Raw genomic sequence first — 17,434 nt, forward strand, 5'->3', positions numbered from 1 at the left:
AGACTTATGAAGTTCACGTTTGACATCGTGCATGTTCCGGGAAAGTGCTTAATAACGGCAGACACACTGTCTAGAGCACCGGTAAACCACACGTTCACACCAGAAGAATTGAACAACGAAGCAGAGGTCAAAGTCTTTGTGGACTCTGTAGTTCAGAGCATTCCTGCTACAGAACCCAGACTAAGAGAGATTCAACAAAAACAACACTCCGACCCTGTTTGTGCAAAAGTTATCCAGTGCTGTAAAACAGGCTGGCCCGAAAGGCACGTGCTGCCACGGGAGCTGAGTGAGTATTGGTCAGAAAAAGACAATCTCAATCTGGCGGGTGAGTTGTTGCTGAGAGGACAGAGACTGGTCATTCCACAAAGCATGAGGAAAGAGATCCTGAATCAGATTCATGATGGACATCAGGGCATAGTCAAATGCAGGGCTAGAGCTCGTCAGTCTGTGTGGTGGCCAGGTTTGTCGGTGCACATCAGTAAGGTTGTGGAAAATTGTAACACATGTTCGCAACATAAAGCAGAACATCGAGAACCACTACTGACCACACCAGTACCGGAGCGGCCCTGGCAGCGGGTTGGTACGGATATGTTCTTTTGGAATAAGGACACTTATATTCTGGTGGTGGACTATTTCTCAAGGTACATAGAAGTGGCTAAACTGAATGTGACATCTGCCGCGACAGTCATAGCTGCCATGAAGGAGACATTCAGTCGCCATGGGATCCCAGAGACAGTGGTGTCGGACAACGGACCGCAGTACGCCAGTGAAAAGTTCAAGGACTTCGCTACGGAGTACGGGTTTGTTCACATCACCAGCAGTCCAAGATACCCGCAGGCGAACGGAGAAGCTGAAAGAGCAGTAGCTACAGTTAAAGGACTGTGGAAAGGAGGAGGTGAGAAGACAAAAGCACTTCTCTCTTATTGGGCTACACCGCTCGAGTGCGGCTACTCCCCTGCACAGCTGCTGATGGGCAGACAGCTGAAGACAACACTGCCACAGCAGCCTGTGACTCTTCTCCCAAGATGGCCAAATATGAAACAATTCAAAACCAAACAGAGACGGTACAAAGCAAACCAGCAACGCCAGTACGATCGGCGTCACCGGGTCCGTCCTCTGACGGTTCTTCAAACAGGTCAAACTGTATGGCTGCCAAGAGAGAAGAAAGAAGGGACAGTGGTACAACATGCAACTACACCTAGGTCGTACATTATTGACACTGATGAAGGTCAGATTAGGCGCAACCGCACACATGTGAGACCTTTACGTTCTCCGGAAAGGTCAGAGTTAACTGTGTCCACACAGCAGACTGGAGTGGAAGAAAACGCAGGTCGAGAATCTAGTATACCTAGTCATAACACACAGGACACGGTTAAGCCACCTTATGTAACATCTTCAGGACGAGTGTCCCGTCCGCCCAAGCGGTTAGATCTGTGAGAGTTTTTGGGAAATAAAAGAGAAGGGTGTATGAAAATTTGTGTTTGGTTAACAGAAAAGTGAGGAAGTCTGTGTTTTGATTTACAAGGAAAAAAAACAGAAGTCAGAAAGCTAAGTTGAATAAGCTAACGTTATTTGATACCCTAGATGGTGGGAATTATTTTATGTTCCAGAATGGAATTGTTAATGTTGATAAAGAAAGAGTGTTCTTACTAAAAAGGGGAGGTGTTGGATAAAGTGAAGTGGAACTATTGGTTGTTGTGTATGTATCCGGTCGGACGGAAATTAAGCAGACACAGAATAAACCACGGACGTGAGAACAACGCATGGTCTGGTTTATGTCGGTCAAATGTTAAGCCAAAGCAGCTAACATAACACGGTCCAACACCAAAGATTTTCAAACATGATTGAAATTAATAAAGTTTGGCCTCAATTACAAAAGGGGTTTATTCAGACATACCTTTGGTTTGTCTGAAGATGAATAACCCCTCTTGTTAAAATAAAATATGTCCAACACAAGAGGCCCTCAGCTCTCATCTGTTTGCCTAGCTGTTGGACAGGACAAGTTAGAAAAAAAAAAAAAAAAAAAAAAAAAGAAGAAAAGCGCTTTACAAGTAAAAACCATTTATTTGTTTCTGGTTTAAGTTTTGCTCAGCTGCAGAGCAGTCCTCATTGTACGGTTGTGGCATCCAACCTCTCAGACGTAAAAAACACTGTTGTTATTTTCTTGAAGCTGGTTTCAAGAACTGCCTGGAAGTTCCCCCCCAATGCGGTGCACAGAGCACGCGCTAAGAATAAACTGCACCGTCTGGTTTCCTTAACCACACTCAACCACTGTACCTCAATTTGTTTTCTTATACCTCACCTCCTACCTCACTTACCCAGCTAACACACTCTCATTTGGTAAAAAGTAAATTTTAGTAGAAGTCTTATATTTTCACCAAAATGTACGGGACGACCCTAATCTGCTGCTGTGTGACTTTGGTAAAGAGGACCTAGAAGAGAACAGCATGTATACAGAGAGAGGTGAGGAGAGGACATGAAAGGACCCCCCACCCCCCATAGTACAAAGGTGGAGATTTGTGCACAATTTTTTTATTAGAAATTTTGATTTGAAATGGTTTATTTCAAGCAATCAAATAGGAATAATACACAAAAAAACAATACAATCATCAGTTATACAGTCATACAATGACGGATCAAACTGAGGATAATTAGACATATTAATAAATATTGCTTGAAAGGAAGTGGAAGGAAGAAAATTTATATAATCCCACCCCTGTTCTACTGTAACCGTTTTATTACATGGTTTATCAATATCCGGTTCCTATCTTTAATCAGACAAAATCCTGAAATATCATTAAAGCAAATGACAAATATAAATTACTCAATTATTATGTAAAACATAATAATGTTAGCAATATTTGATCAAGGATCAAAAGTTAAAAATATGTGCAAAATCATGTTACGTTAGGAAAAGTCATGAATCAATTTATCCATTTTTGGAGCAAGTGAAGTAATATTATTAAAAGTCAATCAATGGAACCATTTTCAATAATTGATTAATCATTTGTTTTATTATTATTTTGTATTTTTTATTTATTTTTTGTAATAAAGTAATGCTGTAAGGGAAAATAAAAAGGGTCCACAATCTGTCGAATGACCAAGGCAGGTATTTCTTCTTCTGCTGATTAACTGCCGTTCTTCTGCAGAACAACTTTGGAAACCCTGGAAATGCAAAGAGACACGATTATGAAGCATAGTTTAGAGTAAAAGCTATCAGCTACGCGGAGGAATATGGGAATAGAGCAGCTGCCAGACAATTTAAAATAATGAATCCATGGTTCGCAAGTGAGGACGCTGGCAACCAACTCCAACAACACAAGAAGACGCAGCAGCAGCTGAGTTTCCACGGAAACAAGGCGAGGTTGCCCACGTTGGAAGATCGAGTCTCGAGCGCAGCAACTTCCAGCAGATGACAATGAAAGGCTGCCCATCCTCTGCTCCTTTTACTGGGAGGCAGCGCCAGGCGAGCGACGCCACACCTATGGACTGTAACTAAAAATCGGGCTGACGCGTCTGCTTTCACTGATCTTTGGAGCCGCACAGAAACAAGACGGACTCTGACGATGACGAAAGGGAAGCCGGCATGTTTGGTAGAAATGTAGCCCAGCTGTTTCAGATGCAGAAGATGAGGACTTTGATGGATTTTTGGATGCTGATTGATGACTGAAAATATAAAAAATAAATCACAACCAACTCAGTTTTGCACTCGCTGCCTTTTTAAAAAACACACCAGCATGCATGTTTTACCGGTATGTGTGTTAATGTTAAATACAGAAAAAAAACACCATAACTGAAACAGCGTCGTTTAATCCAGTGCGGTTGTATTGTGTAGAGGAGTGTGTTATTGGAAATGATATGGCTTTAATTGCGTGTTTGTGTGTGTGTCTGGCAGGTCAGTGTGTGGTATGGCTCTTTGACTACCACAGTCAAAAATGTCGGCTCTTTGAGTCAAACTTGTTCGCCCCCCCTGTTTGTGTTAGAGGCTTTAATAGACAAAAACGGCTGATGTAACATGGATTAAGACGTTACCCAACAACCCCAGACCGAGGTAAGAAAGTGCAGCGGGTTTTTCTGTGCTGTAAGCTTTTCTCATGTGAAATTCACTGCATTTGGTTTTAATCCACGTTACAGCCACCGCTCCTTTTCTGTTAAAGCCTCTAAATGAAAGTCCCACCCCGCTGCCAGTGTTGCCAGATAGAGTCACAGTTTTCCATCCCAAAAGGGGGGGGGGGGCAAAAATAAGATCAATATACAGCTTTTGTAGATTTTTTCCCCTACTGGACTGATTAAGTACCCGAAGTGGTGATTTTTCAAAATAAAACATTTCTCAAAATCAAAGATAGTTCAGTCTATTAATAAAAGGAGTACAGTATTGCGTATTTCTTCAGCGGACCGGCCTTCTTCCATTCATTTTCTTAATCCGCTATATGTATAACCTTTTCCATCCTTGTGCTGCGCTTGTGCCAAAGCGCCCCGACTACTACCGTGTCAACCTGCTGCTATGATTACCGTATTTGGCGCTCTCTGTGTTGAACAGGTGAACAGGTAGAGAGGAAAAGCAGGTAGAGAGGCGGGGGAGGGGCTTTGGCTTCAAACTGTCAGAGAGATGGAAACACGGGCGTCAGATTCAGACGCAGCTTTCACTGCGGGAGTTGAAGCAGAGACTTTCTGGGACGATCTCATGAACTCAAACATGGAAACATGATTACCAAGTAGAAATCTCCAAAATAATAAACCTGATCTCTCCACATTCTCCGTGTCTACCATGCACTGATAAACACAGACATGCAGCGTTCAGACCATAACGTTAGCTCGTAGGTCCGCCCACACGCGACTGCGGTGTCAGCTTTAAAGAACGCAACTTGTAAGAGGAGGGGCGGGGCGGCAAACCCCCAACAACAGGTTAGATGACAGAACCCATTAAGCGTCTCCACCTGGTGCGTTCACAGAGCTTCAGAACATAAGACATCAACAGCCACCCAGCCTAAAGTAGTCCGCTATTATATATTCATGATGGGGAAAAACCCGCCGAACAGACCCTAAAACCGCCCAAATTATGCACACCCGCCCAAAGCCACTTTTATCCGCAAATTTAGAACAAAAACCGCCCAATTGGGCGGAAAACCGCCCAATCTGGCAACACTGCCCGCTGCCTCTTTGGATTTGAATTGCTTATTACAGCCAATCAGATCAACCAGAGAAGTTACGGCCCCCCCAAGTAACAAAAACGCCCCCTTAACACTGCACGCAAATCCAGGTGAGCGCGCAAAGGAGAAGAGACCGCGCAAGATCCCCGCTCAGTTAGGATTGCAGGCCTGTGTGGATGTAAGGTTCCTGACTCAGATCCTGAATACCCCGCTCAGTTGTCTTAACGCCCTTTCACTTTATGGCAGCTTTGAGACGCCATAGTTTCTCGCAAAACTATGTCAGAATTCAGAGCGCAGTTGTAGCGCACTTGTGATTTGCACCAGCAGATTCACGCAGAAGCACATTTGAGCAGTTGTAGTCACAAATTTAAAGTTGTAACTCTAAACGAATCAGAATCAGAATCGTTTATTGTCATTGTACATGGGGATACAATGAAATTGCAGCAGCCTCGGAGTGAAGAAGTTAAATAAAATAAAAATAAAATAGAATAGAAAAAGAAATACTGTATTTACAACTCTTAACAAAAAAAAATGAACATGAAAATGAACAATATGTACAGAAAAACACATGCTAATGGGAATTTGTCAGGTAACAGCAGAAGATTTTTACACACATATGCAGATTTTTGGTGTGCAAGTTTTCACATTCTATGTTACAAGTTCTCACATCAAATCTACAAGCTCGTCCATTTAGACACATTATTATCTTCATACGTTTAACCTCAATTAAAAATGAATGACAATGGTGAATAAATGTTTGTGTAAGCTCTTGAAAAATGCCAGAATTTATTTTTTTTGCAAAAAACTGTGAATTCTTTTTGACTAAATTTAATGTGCTTCTGTTAAACCAGACTAAGTATTAAACAATAATCCACAATATTTATTTAATAATTCAGGGATTAATTTATCCATGCTCTGTTTTTGTCAGTCTGCAAACACTGATGCTGCTAAGAGCTCACATTTTTTTCCAAATTTCATTTCAGGGATTAACTAACTCCTATAACTCACCTTTTTAATACAAATACATTAACACAACTCAGTAAAGTGCTGTACATCCACTTTTGCATGAAAATGAAACCAAAAACACTTAGAATGCAAAATGCTGTAGGGTCTAACACTGTATTCATGTGGTGAGGACAGAAACAAAAGCATGGATGAAAACGATGTAATAAGGAAAAACTGAAGGTTGTTTAAAACAACAAAGATCTCTGAACAAACAAACATCTTTAGATTAAAAAACTACAGAAATGTTTTCATGGCAGAGAGCAGAAACTCTGCGTTATAGACTTCATGAACTGTTGATTTAACCTTCAGCTCCAAGTTTATTTCAGGTGAGATCCGGTTACCTGGGTCACGCCCACATCAGAACAAAGTCATGTGACTTCTTGTAAAAGCAGGAAGGAACTGTGGGTGTGACGTCCAAACTGATGAGCTGTTTCAGGTTACAGTAAAAACAGGTGTGATTTGAATTCTGTCATGCAAAAGAGGATCCGATCTGGTAATGTCAGTCCATCTTTCTTCTTCTTTTAGACTGAAAGAGGTGAAGTTTTCTTTCTGTAGATCCTCAAACTAACATGTTTGTGTCCATTTTCCAGCTGCTGACTGATCCATCACAGCCCGGATTCTCCCTGTGAGTGTTGGACTTCCTGATCTGGTTCTGGTTCTTGAACCGACATGTTTTTTAATGAATCTCCTGTTTGAACTCACAGTCAAAGCTGCTGGTTCAACTCTGACTGATGAAGATGAGCTGCTCAGAGGAAGACGAGGACAAAGATCAGTCTTCAGCACCCAGCTGTGTGTCTATGAAGAGTGACAAACCCAAAGACAAACATCTGGACTTTAGAACTGAACCTGGACCTTCAGAATCAAAGTAAGAGACAGTTTTGGAGTTTTTGTCTGTTTTGTTTGAAAGAAGCTCTGACAGCAAAGATCTGTTTTCTGGTGTTTTAGTAGATGCAGTAAACTTGGAAGAGCAGTTGAACCGGTGGAACATGTTTACATATTTAAAGCAGCATGAAACCTAAAGTTGATGTCTGTAAATAAATTGACAGAGAAATCCCATCAACAGTTATGATCAGAATTATTATTAATAATAATAATGATGGGTTGGATTTCTCTGCGCTTTTCCAGATGCTCAAAGCACTTACAATGTGTCCATATTCATACATGGTGATGGTAACTACCAGCCAGTATGTACCTATCATCACCGGGATCATTCATACACACACCAGTGGAGTCACACTGTAAGCAGGGAGGGTGTCTTGCCCAAGGACACAATGACGGTTGGCTGGGGGGAGGGGGGATTAAACTGCTGATCCTCAGATCATTGGACAACCTGCTCAAACGCCTGACCCACTGCTCCCCTTATTATCTTGAGCTTTGGAATGTTTTTATCCGATTTGGTCAAATTGTATTACTACTATTATTACTATTATTATTATTATTATTATTATTATTATTATTATTATTATTATTATTATTATTATTATTATTATTATTATTATTATTAGTGTCTGTATCACATTTACTCTCAAATGTAAACTGATAAAGACTGTTGTTGACCAAAGTCCAATACAATTACTCACATAGAAACCTAAAACTATAACAACATAAATGCAAACTTAAAATGCAAAGATAAATGTCTAAATCTCAGAACCCAACATGGTTTTTTTAACCTCAAAGGAAGAGACAGTTTCCGTTTTTTTAATGCCTCGATTATTTTTATGGTTTTGTTTCAAAGAAACCCTGCCTGACTGCAGGAATTAATACTTTAAACCACTAATTGTATGAGAGAACTGGACAGAGTGGGTGTGACGTCCACTCCCACACACTGTCAATCAAAAATTCGGAGTGGGGGCTAGCATGCTCCACATGCTTTTATTGAGGCCTATAAGGTAAGTTTGTATCTTGAGATACAAACTGCTTATTTCTCTATAGAAGTTTATGGGATTTTGACTTCTTGGAGCCAGCAGCTACTTCCTGTTTGGAACACAAAGGGGGGAGGGGCTACTCATTCCAGTTCCTCTACACAGGCAATGCCGTAAACACAGCAGAGCGGTTAAACCTGTGGAGCAGCATTTGTTCTGCCGCCGCATATTTCTGCAGAAAGACTTTATCTTCTATTGGAGCTTCTTTGTATTCTTTTAAACTCCTATAAACTTGTAATGATCTTGTTGTGTTTGCAGAGGTCAGCAGCTCAAGAGAGTCTATATTTCAGCCTTCAGCTGCAGTTCTGAGAAAAGTGATCGATCCAAACAATGGACTCCAGACTACAGAACTGAACCTGGACCTTCAGCTTCAAAGTAAAAGACAGTTTTTATGGAATTTGGTTTTTTTTTTTACCCGTAATTCAATGTAATACACAAATTTCACTTGACAATTCAATTCCCAATTTGATCATGAGATTTGAAAATACTTTTTGCAACAATTCAGAATTCAGTATTAAAAATTACAACGCAATACTTTTCAATTCAAACCTTCAATTGAATCCCTTTTGAGGTCACAAGGTTGCTAAAGCCTATCCGAACTACTAGTGGGCTTAGGCGGGGTACAACCACACGCTCACATCCACACCTAGGGACAATTTAGAGTCACTATTTAACCTATTAAGTAGGCCTGCATAATATATGAAAATGTAACATCGCAATATCAGGGTGTCCAATATGCATATCGCAAAAGACAACGAAAACCGCGATAAATGGTGAGCCATAAATTTTCCCTAAACAATCTTATGGCTGTTTGAAGTATTAAAGGAATCAAATAAATCCATATATGCATTGGACTAATCGGATGGAACCCTTCACGTTGTTGATCGATTGGATGTAGCTCTTTTATGTTGGATGCTTGCCTACTATGTAGACGAGGGTTATTTGGAGTATATCTTAAGGTATTTTGACTCTTATTTTAACAGTTGCAGTGAAATGGAAATTATTATTTTTTTTTTTTTTTTTTATATTTGTTTATGTATCGTAAGCTATATCATCATCGCAATATTGATCACTAATATCACACATTACAAGTTTTCCTCATATTGTGCAGCCCTTCTATGAAGCATATTTTGGACTGTGGGAGGAAACTTTCTGGAGAAAATCTAAGCATGCATGGAAAGAACAAGGATACTCTACACAGAAAGATCCGGCCAAGATTTCAATTAGGGCATTCTCACTGTGAAGTGAGAATCTAAACCACTGCAGTACACTGCTGTGCAGCCCCCCCCCCCGCAATCAGTCTTTGAAAATTAACCACAGATCCACTTAAACAGCATGTGCAATATACTTTCATATGGATGCAATTTTGTGCTTCTTCATTTGGCATCTCAGTGAATTTGACCCTGCAGAATCCCTAGTCATCAGCTGATTTAAACCCTGTAGTCCTACAAACGTCTGATGATCTGTTTGTTTGCAGAGGTCAGCAGCTCAAGAGAGTCTATTCTTCAGCCTTCAGCTGCAGATCTGAGAAAAGTGACCGATCCAAACAATGGACTCCAGACTTCAGAACTGAACCTGGACTTCCAACCTCAAAGTAAGAGACAGTTTCTATAGAAGTTTATTTTAATTTTATTTTTTACCCATAATTCAATGTAATACACGATATTCAGTTGACAATTCAATTTGCAATTTGATCATGAGATTTGAAAATACTTTTTGCAACAATTCAGAATTCAGTATTAAAAATTACAACGCAATACTTCAATTTAAAAAACAAAATTTTAAATCAAAGCAAAATTAATTGCATTTTTAAATCGTCATTGTTTTATGGTAACACAATATATATAAAAAGCTTTTTGCAATTTTCAAATTCAATGTTGAATGTGGTCATGCATTTGTAAAATGAATCGTGCAATTTCATTGTGAAAACTGAGATTTCAATTCCTTGTTTGTTTTGAATTCACTTCCAAGTAATTTAAATCTATTTCACTATGTTTGTCAGTGTTTTTGTGTCAAAATTCAATAGATATTAAAAAACACCCTCACCCCTCCATTTTCATTTGTATGGTATCATGCCTCATCTCACCCAAAATTGAAACTGAGTTGGAATTTCCCAGACTTGAACCAGGATGGGGCCCAAAACCTGCCAAAATAAATCCTGCCTTTACTTCCTTCTGGTAATCTTAAGGACAGAGTGTAAATCCTAACACAGAGACGGAAGAAGTTTCCTCTTCTCTGCTCCAAACAATTCTGCTGTAGAATTTATCCTGTTGTAAGAAATATTTTTCGTGGTCAGGAGGGTGCGGCTTCAGTAGCAGCAGCAGCAGCAGCACGGTTTGAGTGGCACGGCGCAATTTTGGCGTCAGAAACCCCATATCCAGAGTTCATTTGAACTTTAACTTATCGCGTTAAAATATTTAGGGACTCAACTTTGGGCTAGTGACGTTTTCCGTGACTCGAGCAGGTAGAATACAAATCCAATATGGCATCCATTTTCTTAACTTGCTGTTTCTCTTTCGAAGCTTGGGTTGGGTTGAAGGGGAGCCTGTCCCAGGTACTGTTGGGAATAGCCGGGGTAATACATGACCAAATTCAACATCGACTTTTAAATTGCAAAATGCATTTTCCACTGAATTTGGTACCAAAAACCCAAGACAATTTAAAGTGCAATTAATTTTTCTTTTATTGAAGATTTAGTTCCTACAGCTGAGTAAACAGATAAGAGCTGAAGGCTTCTTGTGTTGGACATATTTTACTGTTACAACAGGAGGTTATGAATCCTCTGACACATGAGGTGCATAATTGAATAAACCCCTTTTTGTAATTTAGGCTAAACTTTATTTATATTACTTATATTTGTATCCATTTTTGTTGGACCGAAATATCCAGAAGCAGAGCTGAACTGCAGACCGTCAGTCAGAACAGAACCGTCCAAAGTAAGACTAAACATCTGCATGATAATGGACTATTTTTTAAAAGTAGACTTCAGTTGGTGTTGTCTTAAACAGATATAAAAGAGATGTCTTTCTGTTTTCACTGTTTGTTGTATCTTAGCAGATGTTGTTCCTCAGAAACCTATAGATGAACATCAGATCAGTTTGAAGAGCAGATGTGAACATGTGACCGAAAGAAGTGATGAAACACAGAGAGGACCTCCCCTCAAAAAGATCTACACTGAGCTCTACATCACAGAAGGACTGAGAGAAGAAGTCCATACCCAACATGAGGTCTGGCAACTGGAGACAATCTCTAGGAAAAACTCCCTCCATAATATTCCAATTAAATGCCAGAACATCTTTAAACCCTTCCCTGAACAACATGGATCCATCAGAGTGGTTCTGACAAGCGGCATCGCTGGAATTGGAAAAACCTTCTTAGTGCAGAAGTTCACTCTGGACTGGGCCGAGGGCTTGGAGAACCAAGACATCAGTGCTGTGGTTCCTCTGTCATTCAGGGAGATGAACTTGATCAGAGATGAGCAGCACAGTCTTCTCACTCTCATCCAACGTTTCCATCCAACCTTCCAGAAGATCCCAGCAGAGCAGCTGTCTGTCTGGAAACTTCTCTTCATCTTTGATGGTCTGGATGAAAGCAGACTTTCTCTGGACTTCAACAACAGTCAGGTGGTGTCTGATGTCACTCAGAAGTCATCAATCAATGTTCTTCTGACAAACCTCATCCAGGGACGTCTGCTGCCCTCAGCTCTGGTCTGGATCACTTCCAGACCTGCAGCAGCCAATCAGATCCCTCCTTCATGTGTCTCCAGGGTAACAGAAGTACGAGGCTTCACTGACTCCCAGAAGGAGGAGTGCTTCAGGAAGAGATTCAGTGATGAAGATCTGTCCAGCAGAATCATCTCCCACATCAAGGCCTCCAAGAGTCTCTTCATCATGTGTGGAGTTCCAGTTTTCTGCTGGATCACAGCTGTGGTTCTGGAGAACATGCTGACCACAGAGAAAAGAAAAGAGCTTCCCACCACCATGACTGACATGTACTCCCACTTCCTGATGGTCCAGACAAAGAGGAAGAAGAACAAATACCAGCAGGAACATGAGGAGAATCCACAGGAGCTGACAGAGGCTGACATGGAAGTTCTTCTGAAGATGGGGAGGCTGGCATTTGAACATCTGGAGAAAGGAAACATCATGTTCTACCAAGAAGACCTGGAGCAGTGTGGTCTGGATGTCACAGAGGCTTCTTTGTACTCTGGAGTTTGTACTGAGATCTTCAGAAGAGAGTGTCAGATCTTCCAGAAAACAGTCTACTGCTTTGTCCATCTGAGTGTTCAGGAGTTTCTGGCTGCAGTTTACATGATCCACTGTTACAACAACAAGAAGACAGAGGTGGTGGAGAATCTCCTGAAGAATCAAACAAACATCTCTACTCTAGACGAGTTTCTTAGCAGGATCATGAAGAAATCCCTGCAGAGTCAAACTGGTCACCTGGATCTGTTTGTTCGTTTTCTTCATGGTCTCTCTGTGGAGTCCAACCAGAGACTCTTGGGAAGTCTGCTGGGTCAGACAGAGAACAGTCCAGAAATTATCCAGAGAATCATCAACAACCTGAAGGAAATGAAGACCAATGACATGTCTCCTGACAGAAGCATCAACATCTTCCACTGTCTGATGGAGATGAAGGACCTCTCAGTTCATCAGGAGATCCAAGAGTTCCTGAAGTCAGAGAACAGATCAGAGAAGGAACTTTCAGAGATCCATTGCTCAGCTTTGGCCTACATGCTGCAGATGTCAGAGGAGGTTCTGGATGAGTTGTACCTGGATGAGTATAAAACATCTAGAGAAGGTCGATGGAGACTGATTGCAGCTGTGAGGAACTGCAAGAAGTTTAGGTTAGTCAAAATATAGATCTCCTCAGAAAGTGGAACAAAAACACTTTCAACACTTTTGCAATCGTAAATTACTAAATGCATTATTTAAATAGGCTGACTGTGATTTCAGACTGTAAAAGTAAAATGGATGGTCAAAAATGGGAAATGCTGACACAGGCTTCAGAAGGGTAGACAGGACAGAAAAAGCCTTGGAGATGACCAGAAAAGCATCTGACTTAAGCTATAAGAAGGAAAATTACATGTTCTCATGCTTTCTTTATTACTTTCTTTGATACTAATTTTAAAACATGTTTCTCTATGTCTCTTTAATATCATATTTTAATGAGAGTCCTTTATCTTTTTCAGGATGGGGTTTGTGTCAAAACCTTCTGGAGACGAGTCAAATCATGAGTCCAGTTGGTAAGGAGGAAACCGTTTTCATTTCACATGACAAAAACATTCAAAACAACCAACCAATGATTTCCTGTTATTCAAATGCAGATATACATAATTTATCTACTTCTAGTTCCAAGATTTTATGACAAAATAACAAACAGGACATGTAGACTTTTTCATGACGATGATGAAGCCAACTAAATCTGAGGCATTTATCTCCGTTTGTGATCACAGCTATGAACTCTCAGAGACTGACTGTGAAGCCGTGGCCATTGCCTTGAAATCAAACCCGTCCCATCTGACAGAACTGGACCTGAGTGGAACCATCTTGCAGGATTCAGCAGTGAAGACTCTCTGTGCTGGTCTGAAGAGTCAGAACTGCAAACTGGAGACTCTGAGGTCAGTACATTTGATAGTCTTAATCGCAGTCATCCCAAACTTTTGAATCCAGTTAAACTGAAAAAGTGTCTTGAGCCTTTTTTAACCATTTGGAAGTTGTTGCTTTAGGTAGATGTGGAGGTTAAAACAGCAGAAGGTGGTTTGTTTATCTCCAATGATGTAGTTTAATTTTACCTCATGGTTTGTCAAATTAAATCCTACCTGTTGTTTATTCTTAACTTCTAGCTCTTCCTCATATGAGCTGTCATTAACAACAGTGACAATTATTTATGGTTCTGGTAACTAATAGTTTTTCTCTGTTTTGAACTCTTTTGAAACTAGAATGTAAAGAACATTATTGTTTCTTTTCTAGCAGATATCTGTGCTGAAGTTTTCTTTACTGAATACATTTCTTCACATTTCAAATGTTCTAGAAAGAAAGAATCAAACAACACAGAACTGCAGAATAAAGACATTAACTTTACCATCTTGTGATCTCATCTGAACTTTTCATTCTGGATTCAGGTTGAGGAGCTGCTGTTTGTCAGACATCAGCTGTGAGGTTCTGGTCTCAGCGCTGAAGTCCAACCCGTCTCATCTGACAGAACTGGTCCTGGATGGAAACAACCTGCAGGATTCAGGAGTTCTTCATCTGTGTGGTTTCCTGGAGAGTCCAGAATGCAGACTGAAGACTCTGAGGTCAGACATGTTTTAGGAAAACACACTTCCATTGTCACACTTGTACCATCTTGATGGTTGCATTTGTATTTTAAATTCAGTTTTTTTTTTTTTTTCATTTCAGTTTGAGGTACTGCAGAGTGTCAGAGGTCAGTTGTGGCCTTCTTGTCTTAGCGTTTGAGTCCAACCCGTCCCATGTGACAGAACTGGACCTGACTGGGAACAACTTACAGGACTCAGGAGTTCTTCATCTGTGTGGTTTTCTGAAGAGTCCAGAATGCACACTGAACACTCTGAGGTCAGACTTCATGTTCAGTTCCTGCTTAGATCACTCAAATGTAGTTTTTAGACATCAAGTTTAACTCACTGAGAAAGCTAGATATTTAAAAATAATATATAGCTTAGATACCAAAACTACCAACACAAATAGACTAAGATAATTTTCTATATCTCTTGTTTAGAGAAATTGTCTTCATGTATCAGTCTTTATTTTTAACTCTCCTACACCTACTAACATTCAATAGAATAGAAATGGGTTGGTGTGTCTTCACATGAAGGTGTTCTCTGATTTGCAGTCTGTCTTTGAAGCAAAGTTCCTTGGTTGGTTTTTTGGAGAATGAGCTAAAACTGATGTGTTTCTGAATTCATAGAGTTTATGTTGGTTTGAAATTGTTTCTTTTCTCTTTTCTGTGAAATCAACTTTTATTGTTACTAAACACATAAAATGGAAACTTTTCCGATTCATCATTTTTTCTGGATTCAGGTTAAAGAAATGCAGTTTGTCACAGATCAGCTGTGAGGTTCTGGTCTCAGCTCTGAAATCCAACCCGTCTCATCTGACAGAACTGGACCTGAGTGAGAACTGTCTGCGTGATTCAGGACTTCGTCTTCTGTGTGGTTTTCTGGAGAGTCCAGACTGCAGACTGCAGACTCTTAGGTCAGAACATTTGTTATTCAAATCAAATCAAATCAAACTTTATTTATATAGCACTTTTTCAACAACATTAGTCACTCAAAGTGCTGTGCATAAAAAACAATAAAATTTAAAAACAAGATGACAAGACAAACCGAGCACTCCCCCCCCCTCCTCCACAAAAACACACACACACACACTCCCACACACACACATCAATAAATAAATACATAAATGAATAAATAAATAAAAAAGTGATAAAATGATATAATGTAGAGACCAGGCTTTGTCCTGACGTGGGGAAACGATATTTTGGGGACATGTCCACACCAGCGACCCCCCAACCCAAGTTCACGGAGAACACTACCACAGAACCCCCCAGATCCGATCAAAAGAGTCAGACCCAGGAGATCCCACTGCAGCGTCCCCGCTCACTGAGAAGGGTCAGTCACTGATGTGGAGGATCCCTCAGAGGAAAACACTGGAGTGTAATAAAATGTAAAAGGAATAAAATTAAAATATATATAAAAGATGGACAAAAAACAAATAATTACATAAACCTTAATAGGCATATGAAATAGCAAGAGCGACTTAAAAATTAATAGAATAAATAAATAAATAAATGTATTTACATACACATATAAAAATAGTTAAAAGAAAATTAAATAAATAAATAATTAAAATATTTTAAAAATAATAATAAATAAATAAATAAAAAAAATATAAAAAATTTAAAATCCTAAAATTCAACTAAAAGCTAAATTAAAAAGGTAGGTTTTGAGCCTTCCTTTAAAAACATGAACAGTCTCTGCGGCCCTGAGGCTCTCTGGGAGGCTGTTCCACAGGCGAGGTCCGTAAAAACGTAATGAGGCCTCGCCGTATGTCTTTGTTCTAACTTTTGGGATAACCAAAAGGCCTGTATCAGAGGACCTCAGGGTCCGCGAGGGCTCATACTTTAAAATCATGTCAGATAAATATGAAGGCCCGAGACCATAAAAACATTTGTAAACCAATTAAAGAACTTTAAAATCAATCCTGAATTGCACAGGGAGCCAATGCAGCGATCTTAAAACTGGTGTAATGTGTTCCCGCCCCCTGGTCCTCGTCAGAACGCGTGCTGCTGAATTTTGCAGCAATTGAAGATTTGCTATTCTTGTTCTGGGGAGACCAGAGAGCAGGGCATTACAATAATCTAATCTGCTGGTAATAAAAGCATGCATTAGCACCTCTGTACTGGCAAGAGAGAGAAACGGGCGGACTCTGGCTATATTTTTTAGATGATAAAATCCTGTTTTTGTGATATTTTTAATTTGTGGGATAAAATTCATCTCAGAGTCAAAAATGACACCCAGGTTTCTCACACACTGAGAAGTTTTGTAATTCTTTAGTTTAGATAAAACTATCTCTCTCTTGTCTTCAGAACCGATCACTAAAACCTCTGTTTTGTCCTGGTTTAGCTGTAGGAAGTTCTCTGACATCCATGATTCAATGTCTAAAATGCATTTTAAGAGTGTGTTGACCGACTCTTCATCATCAGGAGACACAGCGATGTAGAGTTGAGTGTCATCAGCATAGCTGTGGAAACAAACGCCATGCCTCCTGATGACGTCCCCCAGTGGCAGCATATATAGATTAAAAAGTAGTGGACCTAAAATTGAACCTTGGGGGACCCCACAGTTGATGTCGAAGACCCTTGAGGAGCAAGTATCCATACTTATGTAAAAACTTCGATCTGTGAGATATGAATAAAAGTACTTTAGTACGGTACCAGAGATGCCCAAACCTCTCAGTCTGTTGAGTAAAATACTGTGATCTACAGTGTCGAAAGCAGCACTGAGATCCAGTAGTACCAGAACTGAGAGTTTCTGACAATCCAGGTTACATCTAATATCATTTACTATTTTAACAAGGGCCGTCTCTGTGCTGTGGTTTGTCCTAAAACCAGATTGATATTTTTCAAATATGTTATTTCTATTTAAAAACTCATTAAATTGGATTAAAACAATTTTTTTCAATCATTTTACTTAAAAATGGCAAGTTGGATACTGGACGATAATTGTTATAATTGTTTGGATCTAAATTACTCTTCTTCAGAAGAGGCCTCACCACTGCCGTTTTAAAGGCAGCAGGGAAGACACCTGTCTGAAGAGAGTAGTTTACTATATTT

The 17,434-nt window shown here is 39.9% G+C and overlaps 1 protein-coding gene and 1 long non-coding RNA gene across 2 annotated transcripts; both read left to right on the forward strand.

The window, feature by feature from the left end:
• Positions 1 to 6,674: 6,674 nt before the first annotated feature.
• LOC101154902 lies at positions 6,675 to 11,014 on the forward strand. The gene is made up of 5 exons (XR_002875284.1): positions 6,675 to 6,780; positions 6,860 to 7,020; positions 8,336 to 8,452; positions 9,555 to 9,671; positions 10,967 to 11,014. It is a non-coding gene; the product is annotated as an uncharacterized LOC101154902 (long non-coding RNA).
• A 285-nt stretch (positions 11,015 to 11,299) lies between these two features.
• LOC110013339 (NACHT, LRR and PYD domains-containing protein 12-like) lies at positions 11,300 to 17,114 on the forward strand. The gene is made up of 8 exons (XM_023948983.1): positions 11,300 to 11,304; positions 11,409 to 12,923; positions 13,269 to 13,322; positions 13,533 to 13,697; positions 14,202 to 14,375; positions 14,479 to 14,652; positions 15,118 to 15,291; positions 17,087 to 17,114. The coding sequence occupies exons 1-8, from the start codon at positions 11,300 to 11,302 to the stop codon at positions 17,112 to 17,114; spliced, it is 2,289 nt and encodes a 762-aa protein (XP_023804751.1).
• The last annotated feature ends 320 nt before the right edge of the window (positions 17,115 to 17,434 follow it).

Source organism: Oryzias latipes, chromosome 18 (assembly GCF_002234675.1).
Source record: "Oryzias latipes chromosome 18, ASM223467v1".
Classification (NCBI taxonomy): domain Eukaryota; kingdom Metazoa; phylum Chordata; class Actinopteri; order Beloniformes; family Adrianichthyidae; genus Oryzias; species Oryzias latipes.

Bases quoted from the DNA above. Each gene is read 5' to 3' on its own strand.
- LOC110013339 (XM_023948983.1), top strand. The intron at 14,653-15,117 runs GTCAGACTTCAT...TTCTGGATTCAG, and splicing joins TGCACACTGAACACTCTGAG to GTTAAAGAAATGCAGTTTGT. The intron at 15,292-17,086 runs GTCAGAACATTT...TGTGATCTACAG, and splicing joins TGCAGACTGCAGACTCTTAG to TGTCGAAAGCAGCACTGAGA.